At 32.5% G+C, this 19,459-nt stretch overlaps 1 protein-coding gene across 1 annotated transcript; it reads left to right on the forward strand.

Annotated features, from left to right (window-relative positions):
* The first annotated feature begins 11,039 nt into the window (after positions 1-11,039).
* LOC123699050 (ninjurin-2-like) lies at positions 11,040-18,543 on the forward strand. The gene is made up of 3 exons (XM_045645908.1): positions 11,040-11,204; positions 13,806-13,982; positions 17,688-18,543. The coding sequence occupies exons 1-3, from the start codon at positions 11,097-11,099 to the stop codon at positions 17,892-17,894; spliced, it is 492 nt and encodes a 163-aa protein (XP_045501864.1). The 5' UTR covers positions 11,040-11,096; the 3' UTR covers positions 17,895-18,543.
* The last annotated feature ends 916 nt before the right edge of the window (positions 18,544-19,459 follow it).

The raw sequence follows: 19,459 nt of genomic DNA on the forward strand, positions 1-19,459 counted from the left end.
GACTTCATTACGGTATATATTTTTAGTAAATTAAACTAGAATTATTCTAAGAATTATACATACGAGAACGCATACATTTGCGCCGTTCTTTTGAAAAGTTCTGGAACTTGACAAGTTTTAACTTTAAACTTTACCTAGCGTACTTTAGAGTCATACAAGTATTTTTAATTTTTATTTATTATACCCATGGAATGTAAATTAAACAATCTAGGAACTTAAGAGATTTCGGAAAAAAATCGCTCATGTAAGTACAATAGGTATGTTTTTTGGTTATAACATAATATAAACGAAACAATAATATCATAACTGCGTTGTTGGGATTTTATGTTACACTAGCTGCTCCGCGCGGTTTCACCCCCGTGGCTCCACCCCTGTTGGTCGTAGCGTGATGATATATATAGCCTATAACCTTCCTCGATAAATGGGTTATCTAACACCGAAAGAATTTTTCAAATCGGACCAGTAGTTCCCGAGATTAGCGCGTTCAAACAAACAAACTCTTCAGCTTTATAATATTAGCACATATTAGTATAGATTATTAAATCGCATGGTTTATGTATGAATGAACCTTAGTCCTTAGTGAACGTGAGTTATTTTTAAATTTTAACTGTAAATCTTAGCATCTTTGAAATATTATAAATGATAGGTACGGTCTGGCAAAATATCTATACTTATCCTAGGTTTTATTCAGGCAGGTATCTGACGCAGTACTGTAGACATGGGCGTAGCCACGGTGGGGCAGGGTGGGGCGCTTGCCCCACCCAGGCTTTGACCTGGAAGGTACCTAACCAAATCTAAAAATTGAATTATCCAGGTACTAACTACTAAGCTTAATATCCGTAAGAAAATTCACACTCGATTCTCGAAAGTCGACAGTCGACACAGAAAATGAGACCAAAACATTAGTATTATTTATCTCTACAATGACTGATTAACAAATAATTGTCATACGCCCAGCGACCAAACGGCTGAAGATAGGGACACATTTTGGATCTATTTCGTGATGTGGTAGGTGAACAATAAGGTGTTTTGAATAAGAATAATTCGAATAACGAATTACACACGAAAAAAGAAAATAGCTGAAGCTTCTATCTATACATATAATAAATCTGTAGAAGAGTCAATTCTGTACATTGAAAATATTGAAAAAATAAATAGCCAGAGGTGTTACTGGATCGATACCAAACCCAAATATGTGATTAAAAAATTTTTGTCTGTCTGTCTGTCTGTCTGTCTGTCTGTATGTGAAGGCATCATGTGAAAACTACCGGTTCGATTTCGATGAAACTTGGTATAATTATACCTTATTATCCTGGGCGTAAAATAGGATACTTTTTATCCTGGAAAAATACGTACAAAAAAAAATTAATCTTAATTTTTCAGTTTTATCCATAGACGTTGTTCTGTAGAACCGCGAACACACGTTGCGTATTATATCATAGGCCTAGCCGTATTTGGGTACAATAGATATTTATAAGATGTCATTGTCAGAGTTACTCAAAATGGATAAACCATCCACGAGAAGACCGACATCCGCGCGGACGGAGTCGCGGGCGGAGGCTAGTGTTACATAAACTGTAAGAAAAATGAGTGTAGTACCTACAGTTAGTTACCCCACTATTTTATCCAATTTCACTTTTGTTTTACGTTTCACGTTCTAAAGAACGTGTCACGTGAGTTACAACTCAAAAAAATATGGGCCTTAGAAAAAAAAACTTTCAGAAAATATTACACAGAATAAAGTGAGTGTTATAAAAAAGTTTTCAAGGTAAAGAAGATGCCATCGCAAATGCCATCGCAAGCGCGTTCGCAAGCGCGTTCGCAAGTGCCTTCGCAAATGCCTTCGCAAATGCCTTCGCAAATGCCTTCGCAAATGCCTTCGCAAATGCCTTCGCAAATGCCTTCGCAAATGCCTTCGCAAATGCCTTCGCAAATGCCTTCGCAAATGCGGCCGTGCCACCGGCATTTGAGGTTCGAAGACCTGGATATGACTTTGGATACATACAGTTGCTAGTTACATATTATTTTTTTATTGTTGCCCCACCTTGAGCCCATGGCTAGCTACGCCCATGACTGTAGAGTAAGTATATTCATCCAAATGCTATAGTGGTTTTTTTGCTTTTTATAGAGTTACAAACATACATGCAATTCCAACCTCATAAACTTTCACGTACATATACCTATATCATTATTAGTAGGAAATAGGCAGAAATAATTAGTCGGATAGGTCATTGTCTATTTGATAATAGATAATATTGGCTACCTACTAAGTAATGTTTTTATTCTGCAAATGAAACCTTCATAATAATTGATCCCACCAAAAACATAAATGTAAAAATTGGAGCCGAGTTCAATCGTTGACTTAATTTGCCAAAAAAAGAAATGAGATCTAAATGTGTGCCAAGTTCTGCAGACAGTCCAGAAATTTATTTACAAAGATGTATTAAGTTCTTAGGTTGACTGAAAACTCAATTGTTTTATTTTCCCTTAGAGAACAATGTTTATTCCGAAATATAACTTTTTTAATTTGAATAATATAATTATTTTCACAAAGCAAACAACTAATGACCTATGGAACCCCATAATTTGATGAGGCTAGTTTTTAGAACCTCACAAAATATAAACAGTATGTAAAACTAGCCTCATCAAATTATGGGGTTCAATAGGTCATTAGTTGTTTGCTTTGTGAAAATAATTATATTATTCAAATTAAAAAAGTTATATTTCGGAATAAACATTGTTCTCTAAGGGAAAATAAAACAATTGAGTTTTCAGTCAACCTAAGAACTTAATACATCTTTGTAAATAAATTTCTGGACTGTCTGCAGAACTTGGCACACATTTAGATCTCATTTCTTTTTTTGGCAAATTAAGTCAACGATTGAACTCGGCTCCAATTTTTACATTTATGTTTTTGGTGGGATATCATTACTTTTTGTACAGAAAATTACTCTGCAAATTTGATTTTCTTTATAAATATAATACTTTTTATATACGATTTTTTTTTTCTTGCGGTTTCTCTGTATGGTTTGTTTAGTATTATTTTCTATATTTTCTTATATGTTATGAATGTCAGCGCACATTGCCCCGTCATTATCTGCAATTTTTTAAACTCGTTTTCTGTTTAAAAGATTACATGATTTTCTAAACATCCAGCGTGAATTTGTACACACACTATTACCAAGATCCAAAGATCGTTGTAGAAGAATCGTCGCCTTACTCCATGACGTTACGGTATTGCCATGACGCGATCTTGAAATTTTACTCTTAACGCGCCTAAAGATGTTTCACTCATATTAATATTACGCAAATTAAATCATTTCGACCTTCGACGAAGCCTTCTTCCATTACACCATTTATGGTAATTATTTTTGCATGCTTGTATTGGCTAAACATGTTTGTGCTTTATTAATATAATTGTATCACCATTGAATACCATGTTTAAAGCAAAATAAAGATTTTATTTATTTATTTATTAATTTACACTGAAATTAAAACTAAACTAAACACTCATAAATAAAGAATAAATAAATGTGAATATGTAAAATTATATATTATTTTTAACTGTATGAGCAATAAAGGCAATATTTTTATTACAATTTTCTTTTATTTTACGTTTAATAACAGTTTTTAATAAAGAAATCATGCAATCGAAGTAATCCGCCCTAGCGATACTAGCGCGAGTGAGTGTGATGTCAGAGGCGCTTCGAATCTACAGATGTTTCGTCCTAAAATATGTAAACTTCAATAATCTATATCTCAGTCATTTATTGATGGATTTCAAAAATTTTTTCAGCCACTGATTAGTTTTGATCTATTTTTTAAGACTAGTAAGGTGAATATACTATTTTCTTTTTTTTTAAACTTTTCCATTTTTCCATACAAACAAAATTTATGTCATTGAAAAAAAAATTCAATACAAATAAATTCAGTATTTTCTGATTTTTTCCTTTGTACACTCACTATTACCTAGTTGATTACAAAATTTGAACTTTCTAGGTCATCTGGAAGTGGGTTAGGTTTTGTATATGTCTATAAGTCAGTCAGTCTTAAAAATTGCGATTTTTGGATATTAATATCTACGCAACTGTTTAATCTGTATTTATGAAATTTAAGGTTCTTGTTTATCTTGAGGTCCTCTTGATATGTACCAATTTTGGTTTATTTAACTTAAATAGTTTTCGAGTTATAAGGGGGTGAAAAGTGGCTCGAAATGGTTCGTGTAAATATACACACGGCTGCTGCTCGCCAGTTCTCTTCGCTTGAACTCGGCTTGACACGCTGCCGCGTGTCTAGATACTTGAGGAACTCGTAAAACAAAAAATTATTATTCAGCGATGTGAAAATAATTTAGACGGGTAGATTATTCAAAGATTATTCAGATATCAGTTTGTAGGATTTGCTTGCCTTGGAGTGTGGGTCAAATGAATACGATTAATTTTCATAAAATATCAAACATTTATTTTATAGAATAATATAGACTGTAAGCAGACGTAGTAATACCAGCTCGAGGTTTATGATTTTATTTTGCGGGTTTAAATATTGCAATTAAAGAAACTAAAGCGTTCTTTAAAACTACTAACCTCCCTTTTTTGCCAAAGTTCTCTAACCTACATTGATGATTGAGTTTTAATTAATTATGCGCGTGTTTTTCGACCTCCCAACGTCTTCGTAATCTTATTATTTTTTTGTAAAAATGGACTATATCTAAGAAAATAAACTAAGGATCATGATGTTTATTTGGAAATAAATACAAATCAAATAACTAGATATTTAATAAACACCCTGTTTATATTCGTTCATTACGTGAGTGAAAAGCGCATTTCAATTTCTGAAAGTTTGACGAATGGATTCGTTTATGAAATTACTTTTAGTTCAGGATCCATCGCCCATTCTTGCAAGTGACTACTATCAAGCTAATTTTCCGTTTGTATTTTGATGAGACGCCCAATAATTTCGTGTACGAAACTCTCGATTGTGGTAGCTAACAGAGATAACAAGGATAAAATTTTTTGATTTGATGGTTCCTTAAATATTTAATAAGTACTCACTGAATTTTTTTTGTTCAATCTCAAGATAATTATCTAAATTATTCGAAAAAATATTTGTCCTACAAAATCTATGGTTTGTTCAAAGAGTCCCCCTTTCCAAAGTGTACCTATCGATAACGAGGTCATCATAAATGATTACTAACAATCTTATTTTTTTGTTTTCACTTAGTTAATGTTTATATAATTCAACAGACATATTTCGTACACGAAATTATTGGGCTTCTCATCAAAATAAAGCTACTCACGGAAAATCAGCTTGATAGTAGTCACTTGCAAAAATGGGCGATGGATCCTGAACTATTTCGTAAAGATATAAGATAATCGATTACACTAGAATGGGCAAATTGTTTGCGATTTTAAATAAGTCAAGCTGCTTCCTGTTTTTTGCGCTTGACCTAATCTATACATATAATAAATCTGTAGAAGGGTCAATTCTGTACATTGAAAATACTGAAAAAATAAATAGCAGGGGGTGTTACTGGATCGATACCAAACCCAAATATGTGATTAAAAAAATTTTTGTCTGTCTGTCTGTCTGTCTGTCTGTATGTGAAGGCATCACGTGACAACTAGCGGTTCGATTTCGATGAAACTTGGTATAATTATACCTTATTATCCTGGGCGTAAAATAGGATACTTTTTATCCTGGAAAAATACGTAGAAAAAAATTAATCTTAATTTTTCAGTTTTATCCATAGACGTTGTTCCGTAGAACCGCGAACACACGTTGCGTATCTATTATTATAGGCCTAGCCGTATTTGGGAATTGGGTCCAATAGATATTTATAAGATTTTATTGACAGAGGTACTCAAAATGGAGAAATAACCATCCACGCGAAGACCGACATCCGCGCGGACGGAGTCGCGGGCGGAAGCTAGTTTCAAATATTTTTTTAATCGGTAGAGTAGTTAGATAGTTACTTAAGTAGTTTTTATTTTATTCTCAACAAAAATGCAAATCTTTTTCTTTATAGTTATATTAGTATAAAGAAAGATGAAGAGGTTACTATAATAGAACATCCCACCAAAAACATAAATGTAAAAATTGGAGCCGAGTTCAATCGTTGACTTAATTTGCCAAAAAAAAAGAAATGAGATCTAAATGCGTGCCAAGTTCTGCAGACAGTCCAGAAATTTATTAACAAAGATGTATTAAGTTCTTAGGTTGACTGAAAACTCAATTGTTTTATTTTCCCTTAGAGAACAATGTTTATTCCAAAATATAACTTTTTTTATTTGAATAATATAATTATTTTCACAAAGCAAACAACTAATGACCTATTGAACCCCATAATTTGATGAGGCTAGTTTTTAGAACCTCACAAAATATAAACAGTATGTAAAACTAGCCTCATCAAATTATGGGGTTCAATAGGTCATTAGTTGTTTGCTTTGTGAAAAAAATTATATTATTCAAATAAAAAAAGTTATATTTTGGAATAAACATTGTTCTCTAAGGGAAAATAAAACAATTGAGTTTTCAGTCAACCTAAGAACTTAATACATCTTTGTTAATAAATTTCTGGACTGTCTGCAGAACTTGGCACGCATTTAGATCTCATTTCTTTTTTTTGGCAAATTAAGTCAACGATTGAACTCGGCTCCAATTTTTACATTTATGTTTTTGGTGGGATATCATTACTTTTGTACAGAAAATTACGATTTTTTTTTTCTTGCGGTTTCTCTGTATGGTTTGTTTAGTATTATTTTCTATATTTTTAACCGACTTCAAAAAAAAGGAGGAGGTTATCAATTCGGCCGGTATATTTTTTTTTTTTTTTTTTTTTTTTTATGTATGTACACCGATAACTCCGAGGTTTCTGAACCGATTTACGTGATTCTTTTTTTGTTCGATGCGGGATGGTGTCGAATTGGTCCCATAAAAATTTTATTCGGCTAGGCCTAGTAGTTTTTATTTTATGAGCATTTTTGTCTGTACTCGATGACTTAATTTCAATGTAGCAAGTAACTTTGATTCACTTCCCGGTAACCGATTGAGCTGAAATTTTGTATACGAATGTAATTAATTGGATAGCGATGAAACATTATCATGACATGGAGCTGATCTGATGATGGAATCGGAAGGTGGCCATAGGAACTCAGTAATATATTGACTCAACTTTATCGAGTTTGGGCTCGTTTGATTCGTGTTGAAAAATACACTAAAAAGTATTAAATAAAAATAACTGCGTTAAAAACAACCGACTTCAAAAACGGAAAAGTAAGAAATAAAAAAGATTTGATATTATTAATTACTACATATTATTTTTATGTGCTATTTATTAAATAGGTTTGAAGTCGGTGCCAAACACTAAGTAAGCACTTAGTATTAAGCCCATGCACCGACATCAAACCTTTTTAGTAAATAGCACATAAAAATAATATGTAGTAATTAATAATATCAAATCTTTTTTATTTCTTACTTTTCCGTTTTTGAAGTCGGTTGTTTTTAACGCAGTTATTTTTATCTTATATGTTATGAATGTCAGCGGACATTGCCCCGTCATTATCTGCAATTTTTTAAACTCGTTTTCTGTTTAAAAGATTTCATGATTTTCTAAACATCCAGCGTGAATTTGTACACACACTATTACCAAGATGCAAAGATCGTTGTAGAAGAATCGTCGCCTTACTCCATGACGTTACGGTATTGCCATGACGCGATCTTGAAATTTTACTCTAAACGCGCCTAAAGATGTTTCACTCATATTAATATTACGCAAATTAAATCATTTCGACCTTCGACGAAGCCTTCTTCCATTACACCATTTATGGTAATTATTTTTGCATGCTTGTATTGGCTAAACATGTTTGTGCTTTATTAATATAATTGTATCACCATTGAATACCATGTTTAAAGCAAAATAAAGATTTTGTTTATTTACACTGAAAATAAAACTAAACTAAACACTCATAAATAAAGAATAAATAAATGTGAATATGTAAAATTATATATTATTTTTAACTGTATGAGCAATAAAGGCAATATTTTTATTACAATTTTCTTTTATTTTACGTTTAATAACAGTTTTGAATAAAGAAATCATGCAATCGAAGTAATCCGCCCTAGCGAGACTAGCGCGAGTGAGTGTGATGTCAGAGGCGCTTCGAATCTACAGATGTTTCGTCCTAAAATATGTAAACTTCAATAATCTATATCTCAGTCATTTATTGATGGATTTCAAATTTTTTTTCGGCCACTGATTAGTTTTGATCTATTTTTTCTTAGATTACAAAATAAAGTACAGATGGAGCATGACAACCGCCCGTCGCCCTTGTCAAAGAAAATACGAAATCAAAAACAAATACGTCGCTGCACCAGTGCTATAGCGCATATAGTGTCATGCAATACGTCAAAAAGGGTTTGCAATTTTAGTAAAAAAATGCCGTCTTGTGATAATAAAACGCTGTAAAATTTGTTCCCGAAAACAAAAAAAAGATAAAACATCGTTTCACAGGTTTTCTGTAGATTATTTGGCTGATTTATTTCTTTAATACGAATAATAATTTTACAGATATGAAGGAATACAAAACTTCAACGTATGTTGCCGGTATTTTGAAAATGAATTTGCCATTTTTATTGGTAAAACGGTAAAATGGTTAAAAGATCTTCAGGGTAATGCTGTTGGATTTTTCGATCGTGAATGTGATTATTTGTATAGTGCACTAAAGGTTCATGATCATAATAAGATTATTTTAATAAGCATAATACATTACTTTGTTACTTTTATAAAGCTTTTAAACGTCATAGTCGTTTTCGCTTGCGATTTAATTTATGTGAACTCCATGATGGATATGATGAAAATAAAATGTCCCGTATTCTCGACTAAAAACTACCGCTATTCGTATTCATATATTATGAAAAATATAATTAATATTTATTATAGTTAATATTGAAACTTTTTTTATGTAATTTATTTAATAAAAAATTTAATACAATTACTTTGTCCATATATAACTTTAGTAGGCAGGTACTTTATGTAATAAAAGAATTTAAATAAAAATTAAAACTTGACTTCTCATTTATGTACGTATATAGCCTACGTCACTACCGCCACTAACATAATAATTCAGATCATTGCAATGAAACCTCACCACTCAAAATCGGTCCAACGGTTTATACTGCAGGGCGTGTCAAAGAAATATTATACACTAGCTTCCGCCCGCGACTCCGTCCGCGCGGATGTCGGTCTTCGCGTGGATGGTTTATTTCTCCATTTTGAGTAGGTACCTCTGACAATAAAATCTTATAAATATCTATTGGACCCAATTCCCAAATACGGCTAGGCCTATAATAATACGCAACGTGTGTTCGCGGTTCTACGGAACAACGTCTATGGATAAAACTGAAAAATTAAGATTAATTTTTTTCTACGTATTTTTCCAGGATAAAAAGTATCCTATTTTACGCCCAGGATAATAAGGTATAATTATACCAAGTTTCATCGAAATCGAACCGCTAGTTTTCACGTGATGCCTTCACATACAGACAGACAGACAGACAGACAGACAGACAGACAGACAGACAAAAATTTTTTTAATCACATATTTGGGTTTGGTATCGATCCAGTAACACCCCCTGCTATTTATTTTTTCAATATTTTCAATGTACAGAATTGACCCTTCTACAGATTTATTATATGTATAGATACATACATAAAATCGAAAAACATAACCCTCTTTTTTCCGTAGTCGGAGAAAAATTTGGGAAATTTTTCAATATCTGGCAACATTACACGCACACAGAAGCACCGTGTACGTACAGTGCAGCGGTGAAATGACAGCACACATAGCTTTATTGAAAATGACGATAAAATATTCGGTTTAGTTCGGCAACGCTCCATCTGTCTTTTATTTTGTAATCTAAGTATTTTTTAAGACTAGTAAGGTGAATATACTATTTTCTTTTTTTTAAACTTTTCCATTTTTCCATACAAACAAAATTTATGTCATTGAAAAAAAAATTCAATACAAATAAATTCAGTATTTTCTGATTTTTTCCTTTGTACACTCACTATTACCTAGTTGATTACAAAATTTGAACTTTCTAGGTCATCTGGAAGTGGGTTAGGTTTTGTATATGTCTATAAGTCAGTCAGTCTTAAAAATTGCGATTTTTGGATATTAATATCTACGCAACTGTTTAATCTGTATTTATGAAATTTAAGGTTCTTGTTTATCTTGAGGTCCTCTTGATATGTACCAAATTTGGTTTATATAACTTAAATAGTTTTCGAGTTATAAGGGGGTGAAAAGTGGCTCGAAATGGTTCGTGTAAATATACACACGGCTGCTGCTCGCCAGTTCTCTTCGCTTGAACTCGGCTTGACACGCTGCCGCGTGTCTAGATACATTACTATAATAGATAGATATCGATGTTTTATGTTGTTATATTCGTTGTCTAGTTACCAAAATCGCAACCCCACAGTCAGCGTCGAATGCTATGTTTCCCACAAAATGTTCGACGTTCGTTCTAAATTGAAATATGTTTTTGAAAATAATTCTTAATAATTATAATGAAAAAGATATGTTATGAGTTGAAGAACTGAGAATAAATAGATAATAATTTCCTTTTATTATAATGGCTGCCATCGTACCAACGGGGTTAACCAATGGGGTGAGTATTAAAAAGTTGAAAGTTCAGTTTATCATTATTTTATTTCTACGAATTTTTTGTTTGAAATATCATGATTAATGACTAATGTTTCGTCTTTATATCAAATTGAAGTTAATTAAAGCAGGAACCTACTATTAAACGAACTAATAAAGCGCGAATAACGCAGGCATCAAACATTAAGGACGGCCTTTAGAATTGATTAGTTAAGATAGAAACTGATTTATTAATGATTCCTTGCAATTAAACAATATCTGTAAGACTCCTCAGCACCCACACTGATACATAATTACCTTCGTGTCCGGATTTTTACTGGCCTCGTTTAATCGTTGGCAGGAAACCGAAATTTACAGTTAGATTATAATTATTGTTGTAAAACAGTTTTATTTTACACGTTGCACTGATAACACGAATTATTTATAATAGTGAAAATGGCCGACGAAAAATCGGGAAAAAGTTCAGAGAGCATGAAGAAGACGACATCTTCAAACGAAGTGAATATTGACCGAATGTCAATCGTCGAAGATTCCGCTATAGTAGTGTGTACCTAATTCATTTATTTTTTTGTACTTATAGGCACCATTATTTATTCGTATGATGAATAAAGGCTTTTGTCTTTGTCCTAACTCCACACAATGATTCAATCGATGTAGGTAACTTATAGCCTGTATAGATAAAATACATCCGTTTTTACATACCTAGTCATTACCTACTATGGTTTTTATTAACTTTGCGAAGTTCAGAAGAAAGATCCCATCTATTGTCTCCATCCATTATTTGACTCCCAAAGTTCCATCAAAGTTTCAACTTCCAAGTAGGTATGTTATACGAATAAAGAAAATTGTGTGGCGTGCCATGCTTATTAATAATTGTAAGAATATTCATGAAATTATTAAGTTCATTTACCTTTCCCACGCTACATTGAATCATAAACGAATAAAGACTATTGTTAGAGTGTTCCCATATTTTGGCGCAAAGTTTATTCAGTACATACTTTTAGATATTTCGTGATTGTTTGTGTTTAGAATTCGTGTCATTCGATTATACTTTTTAATTCGAATTAAAATGGCGCGAATCGCAGAAATGCTTGTAAGTTGCCATTTTTTTTATTTTAATTGGTGTGAGAAAACGACGTTTTCTAAAATTCGTTATTTTAAAAACGTCCATATCCATTAAGTCCATTTCCATCAAACTGCTAGCATTCTAACTTTTACATTACATCATAAATCCTAAGAACTAGGGGAAGGAGGCCTAAAGTGGGCATAGAGCCTAAAGCGGGCACTCAGTATAGTATCGAAATTTTAAATAATGGCGCGCGCGCGACGCGTGAGCACGATCCCCGCACCCCTAGCCCACCTCGCGGCAGTCGTTCGATTCGCTTGCGAGCACGCATTTACAAGCTGCAACAAATAAATGTTTTTCAATGATTTTTGAAAAATATTGCAAGGTATGTAATATGTGTTCTTTTTATTTTGGTCTTTACAATCCTTTAACCAAAATTTGTTAGTTATTAAGTGGCTATCTGGCCGTATTTTGGTTCCATAAAAATCCACATGTCTAAAAATCTTGAGGCTAGAATTTCGTCTGAACCTTTCAAATGTCGAATAAGGCATAGCGGGCAGGGTAAAGCGGGCACGCGCCCGCTTTGCCCCGTCCGCTAAAATGTTACATTCTTTTGTTAATTTTTTGCTTTAGAATTTGCTTTTTCCTTTCAGATGGTTAGTAAATATAAGCGTAAAACTTCACAAGCCTCATGGCAATGCTCAACTATGCAGCAAGCAATGCGTGAAGTGCAAGAGTTAGGAAAACCTGTCAAAAAAGTAGCAACTAAATATGGGATTCCAAGAACGACATTGCAAAGACATCTTAAATCGTTCGTGTAATGAGCTTGGTAGGTTAACTAGGTCTTTTCTACGGAACAAGATATGGAACTTTTGGAATACGTGGACTCTTTATTTTACGGGCTGTCTAAACAAGAATTTATGGAACTTGTATACTTACCTATTAGGTACATTATTTTAGGAATTATTTTGTTTAAATACTTGTCGTTCACATGTTATGCCGACCTTTATAATTTGTTTCATCATTAATGACAATTATAAATTTATTTTTAATTTTGTAATGAGACTTTTATTTTTTTAAGTTCCTTTGTTTCATTAAATTTAAAAATAATTGTGTGACTGTTTGAAATAAGTACATAACTTATAAAATATTTCTGTCTTTTACTCTATTTATTAGATATGTATATATATTATTTGTGGCTGTATATTTTGAAATCTGCTGTTTAAATCCAGGCCTGCCCGCTTTACCCAACTACTGCCCGTTTTGCCCTAAACGAAAGCCCGCTTTAGGCCTCCCCTTCGGGCAAAGCAGGCAATCGTAGGCTTTTAGTAAACTGTTAATAATTATTATATACTTTAACTTTTGACAAGTTTAACCACTTAGCATTCAAAAGTATTTATTAATGGAACTTTTTGCAAAAAAATGAATGGTTTAACTTCTTTGCAAACTTCATTTTTTTTAATTTTCCGGTAAGGTGCCCCCTTTGGGCCCACTTCCCCTAAGTCTACGAATATATTATTGTGATAGGTAACAAGGTTGCTTAAATCCCACAATTACAGTAAGCTGTAAAGTTTTGTGCTCTTCCTAAAACGGTGCCGTATAATTAACGTTTTATTAATTACAAGCTTCCGCCCACGACTTTGTACGTGCATCCCCGTTTTTCCCCGTTCCCGCAAGAATTTCGAGAAATCCTTTCTTATGGGACGCCTATATTAATTATATATTTTTTTATTAATTATATAAATAGAAGAAAAATATTCTTTATTATACTACACAATTACCTTCAACTTGCTTTTTGGAAGGTAGGTAATGAATAAATGAGTGTGCTCAAAACTACGCGACAGAAGTGAAAACCTAAGTAGCGTTCCATAGAGCATAGAAGAGTGTGTCATTGAAAAATCTTCTAAACGCCTTGAGTAGTTTTCACTACATGAAAATAAAGTATTTTTCCTTTCATAGCAAAGAGACTTTTTAACCGACTTCAAAAAAAAGGAGGAGGTTATCAATTCGGCCGGTATATTTTTTTTGTCAGTGTCAATTATAACTTTACTACACGATATATTTACATTATCTTCCAGATTAAAGGCATCGATGCGAACCGCTATGCGACGAAGAAGACCGTTGCGCAGGGCTTGCTGGACATAGCTTTGTTGACATCGAACGCATCGCAGCTGAAGTACATCCTACAAGTGGGGTCGAAGCACGAATTCTATACGCTACTCGTCACTTTGATCACCATATCGATTATTTTACAGGTAATTATTTTTAAACAAATCGAAAAGCTACACTTGGACCCATGATTTTAGTTTTGAGTGCTGAAAAGCCAAAAATTATACTAACAAGGTATATGTAACTTTTTATAGTAATAATAAATGACGAATAATAATGACCGACTAATACTTTTTCGTTATACGTTGAACTTATTTGCAATAGCATAGGGAAAAAATGGGGCTAGTGTTTCCAATGTTTTTGAACGCGATTAATTCATATAAACAATGATAATATAGACCGATCGTTTTTATTCCTTGAGTTTAAAGTTTAAACGATTAAGGAGGGCTTCAGACCTGCATTTTTAAAAAAATCACATTAAATAGCCTTTCTTTCTTTCTAAAAAGAGCTGGATCTTTTTCCAGAAAAATTCCTTAGATTAATAGTCACTTCTGTGTAAAAGTAAGCTATTGTTTATGGTACAAACCCCAGGTGCTGATGGGTCTTGTTCTTCTGTCACTGAACCTTCTACATGACTGCTGTTTTCACAAACCTCGATACCGCACTTCGGCGACCAATATTAATTACGTCACAACCGCTACAGCTTTTATAATAACTGTTATTAACATTCTTATTTCTTCTTTTGATTCCTCTCTTATTCTGTACGAGTTTAACTTCGATTTGTTATTATTATTGTAAAGATTTTCACACGGGACGTATCGATTTAGCGTTGAAAAATTGCTCATACGATTGCCGGATAGTAAAAATTAGTTGCTTGTAACTTATAAGTGTGAGTAATAATTATTTACTATTATTTAATTAGTCGTGTTATTTTTACAGACATTTCAATGAGTACCTACGATTTACCTACGTTTGAAAATTACAATTTTTTACATTTTTGTTTAATGCATAGCGAAAATCGAATTAATGCATAATATCACTAATAAAAAAGGTTAAATAGGTAGGCTACGTATATAAATTCTAAAGCAATTTTATAGGTAACAAAAGCTTCTTGGGTAACAACTTCAAAAGTAAGGCCCCGTTTCCACCTGCAAGTAAACTTCTGCAAGAACTGTCCGACAGTCTGTCTGACAGCAGCTTGCATGTGTAAACTCGGCGTTTCCACCTGCAAGTAGACTTGCAAGTTGCTGTCAGACAGACTGTCGGACACTTCTCGCGGAAGTTTTCTTGCAGGTGGAAACGCGGCCTAAGGATAAAAAAAATGTTAACTAAGTAGGTAGTACCTAGGTAGGTTCTTATTTTGTCTTTGGTCGTTTCAATTATACTTATAATAATTCAAAATTCCAATTTTAACCTAATAGACCGTACCTTACACTTAGTTATAAGTAGATATGTGGTAGATATAGATTTGTTCTGTCATTAATTCAAATAAGCTAACTTATAATAGGTATGAACTTTAAAAATATTTAATTCTTCATTCATCGAAATTAATTTTTGCAATAACTTAAAATTTTACAAAATTGTTTTAGCTTTTGGTCGGCTTATTGTTTGTTGTAATCGGCGGAATGGACTTGAACAACCACGACGACCAACCCTCTGCTGTCATCCTGAATGACGTCATCGTGATTTTCATTTTCGTCATATCCGTCGTTAATATTGTCATTTCCGGTTTTGGTATCGAGTATTCCAATAATCCGTTGGTTTTAGAACGATTAAAGTATGTCAATATTGAATACTTAAAAAGATTTAATGCTTCAAGCTAAAAAAGTGGGTTTCACACCACACGCAATGCTCTTTGTTACAACCGTTTTCCTTGAATAATGAATAAGCAAATTAACTAATTATTTTGCTATTCAAATATGTATTTACAAAAATAAATAAATACATACTTTCAATTGCAAAAAGAAAGCGTATTTTACGTAGGTAACGAGATAGATACTATAAGGTATCTACTATACTTATATAATACAAGCCTGACTAAAAATACGGTTGTATTTATTTTAAAATTTTGAAGTTAAAATTAAATTACATTAAAATGTTCATGTTTAATTTTAGAACGGATAGAAAGCAATTTGGGAATTACGTAAACATAGTCACTTAGCTAATTCTATGTAGGTAATATTATTAGTTGAACAGCGTTGACTGTTTAAAACTGGCTGAAGCGTTGTTAGAAACAGTCACACTATACCTACTTAATATTATAAAGCTCAGGAGTTTGTTTGTTTGAACGCGCTAATCTCGGGAACTACTGGTCCGATTTGAAAAATTATTTTGGTAATCGGTGTGTTTGATTCGCTAAGACCAACAGGATTACAGGAGCGGGGCAATGCGGGTGAAACCGCAAAGAACAGCTAGTTTCTAATATTATGTGCAAATAAGCTAGCATTAACTTTATTCCGGCTCCTTCCTTGTTCTGAATACCTACTAAGTTTGTAGTTTGCTTGTTTTACAAAATTATCTACAATTTGCATTGAGGTATTATTACTACGTATAGAGAGGACACCACGAACAAAATTGTGCGACAAGTGCGGCGGCGCGTGTGGGCTAGTGAGTCATACACTTTGTACATATTTTGCCTCCTATTACTTATAAATTAAAACCAATCAATGTAACAAAAAAAAAATGGTTTGAGACGATTGACTCTAACCCGTGTTACAAATAGTGTAGTAGCGATGTCCTCTCTAGTACGTGTACATAGTAACTCAATGACAAATTGCAATTTTAAAATATGTTCAAATCGGTTTTTGATGCAGGTAAGCGCAGGCATCATAACTCTAGTAATATCTTCTTTGAATGCAGACAATTATAAACAAAAGAAGATTGCCAATTGGCTATACCACATCTCTGTTGGTCTGATGACAGGGGTCATATTTTGTGACGTCATCAAAATGAACTTTGGTCTCGACCCTGCTCTAACGGAGCACGATTTCTTTGGGAATAATTCAGTGCTAAATACAATTTTGGGAAAGAATTAAGTACCTACTTAAATGTTGTAAATTGTTCATTAAAACCCTTGTTTTAATAATGTTAATGATATAAGTAATTAGTATTACAGCTTTATACAACTTTATTCAAAATATACAATTACAGTTGGTTCAAATTTTTTGAATTACATTTAACGAACTTATAAGCTAAGTAGGTATATAATATTCGGATTTATATTATGTACGTTACATGTGTACCTGTATATACTACTTATACCTACCGAATGTAGTTATATTTTAATTTCAGTAAGTATCTAAAGTATTTTTCATTATATTATATAAGTAATAAATAATAATTCTTGGTTAGTATTTCCGTCACTGTAACACTATTATTTAATAAGCACTTTCTGCTCTTTAAGCATTATTAACGGTATAAACCTGTATTATATCGGCCATTTATTATCGATTTTGGAAATGTAATTCTTAGACGTACGTTTAATAAATTATTAGAACTTATGTAGTTAACAATGAAAAAATAAAATTAGAATCAATTTGCTTAGTGTTTGAAATAAGTACAGACATTGACGTGGCTAATTTAAAGTATTTATCCAGATTGTATTTAAGACAGATTAATAAAATAATTGTTCACCTCATTTAAGTCATTTATGCGTGTGTGATATGAACAAAGTATTCAATTAAGTACCTAATAGTACTTAAGTAGGTACTCTAGATTTAATTATGCACCCGTAATTATTGCACGTTTATGTTTATAGATCTAGGTTATATTTTATATTTGGTTGCCTTTATTTTTGTGTTTTGTTTGATTTTATTATTTTTATTTTTTATTTTTGTTTTTGTTTTTTATAGGTCTTATCTGCCGTTGGTTCAGTAATTCTTGGTTTCATTTTCGACATCAATCACCAGCCTCACCACCGTCGAGCGGAAATATTGAATAATCTATATCTGGGTACTAAAACTATTAGTACAACAGTAAATGTGATGATTTCTGTATTTTATTCCCTTGACGTATCGGCAAATGTGCCAACCCTAAATACTACACTGAACGCCATATAGCTGACATTCTTTGTTTTAAATTTCGTTTTGTATTGTTCAATAATTTAGATTGTGCCAAATAATTAATATAATAACTTAATTGGCGAAGTAGGTACCTAATATAGAAATTTCAAAATTATTCAGTTATTTTCACAATTGTTTCATTATACTTTTTGCTTTTTACTTTAAATTATGTTATAGCTTTCAATGTTCAAGCTTTATTTCATATAATAATATTATATAGTAGTAGGTGAATAAGGGACACATTATAATATACCTACTTAACGAAATAATTTTGTTTTACTCTTGATTTCTTGAAAATAACTATACCTTTCAATGTTGTAAACTTTGAAAGATAATATTGTCTAAAGCTCTATTTTTCTTTGCAATTAAGTACCTACTACCTATGTAGGAATGCAGATATCACTAAGTTAACAAAATTAAGTTTAAAAGGACCGTTATATCTTTAAATATGTAGGGCCCACCGCTGTCTACGTAGTTTTTGTGGATAACAATCTCTCTATAAATATTTTTGATTCTAAAGCACTGTTCTTTTTTTGTTACTTACATAACTACTTATATAATTATTGTGACTTTGTATAAAACCATTTGCAATAATATATTTAATATAATATGTAAATAAACTATCCAAACTAAAATTGTTCTTTCATTTTATTGTGATTTAAATATTACATATTAATAAATCAACCTCCAAATCATCATCCAGTCAATTTGAACTTGTATATGTCGCAGGCAAATTGTATTATTTCGCCGTTTTCAAATGATCGGCATTTTGTAAAATGCATAAGGCTGGTTGCAGAGCTTGACCGACCATCAGTGCGTACGTCAGTCGCGCTTGTCATATGTATTTTTTTTTTTTTTTTAATATTTAATGGCCTGGTTACGAGACCTTTAAGCCAGGAAATTCATAAAACCGTTTATAGAGTACGTTTCACGAAAGAGTTCCCCTGCCGTTATGTTGGCATACCTGACTGTCAAAAACGAAAATATTTTTTTTAATCAAAAATGACAGAGAAAATATTCTCCTTTCTTCCTAGCCTTATCCCGTATCTTACGGGGTCGGTTGCCTAGAAAGGAGAATATTTAGACCGAATATTTAGATTAGACCGACCATACGCACGCGTATTGTCATGCGCATTAGTGTCATAGTCATACAATTGTTGATGCGTATCGTCAGGACCGACGGTACGCACTGACGGTCGGTCAAGCTCTGCAACCAGCCTAAGATTTACTTTTTCCAAAATTCTACAAAAAAAAGACGGTCGCGAGCCGACGGAGCCCCATTTCGCGGGGCTCCTATTTCTGTGTAGTTAAAAAAAACACAAACCTAACTTAACCCACCCCCACCAAATCAAAAACTTCTGATTACGAATTCTTGACATATTACAAAATGCCAAGCGTTTGTAAACGGCGAAATAATACAATAATTTGACTGCGACATTACCGTCAAACGGGGTGAATAGGCACAGAATTGAACTTTGAACACATTTATCACCATTAATTCCTGAAAATATTGTATTGATTTTGGTATTAAAACTTGAGTCGCATTCTGAATATTCTTAAGA

This window comes from Colias croceus, chromosome 17, assembly GCF_905220415.1.
Source record: "Colias croceus chromosome 17, ilColCroc2.1".
Classification (NCBI taxonomy): Eukaryota; Metazoa; Arthropoda; class Insecta; order Lepidoptera; family Pieridae; genus Colias; species Colias croceus.

Bases quoted from the DNA above. Each gene is read 5' to 3' on its own strand.
- LOC123699050 (XM_045645908.1), top strand. From the start codon at position 11,097: ATGGCCGACGAAAAATCGGGAAAAAGTTCAGAGAGCATGAAGAAGACG. The intron at 11,205-13,805 runs GTGTGTACCTAA...ATTATCTTCCAG, and splicing joins TCGAAGATTCCGCTATAGTA to ATTAAAGGCATCGATGCGAA. The intron at 13,983-17,687 runs GTAATTATTTTT...TGTTTTTTATAG, and splicing joins CCATATCGATTATTTTACAG to GTCTTATCTGCCGTTGGTTC.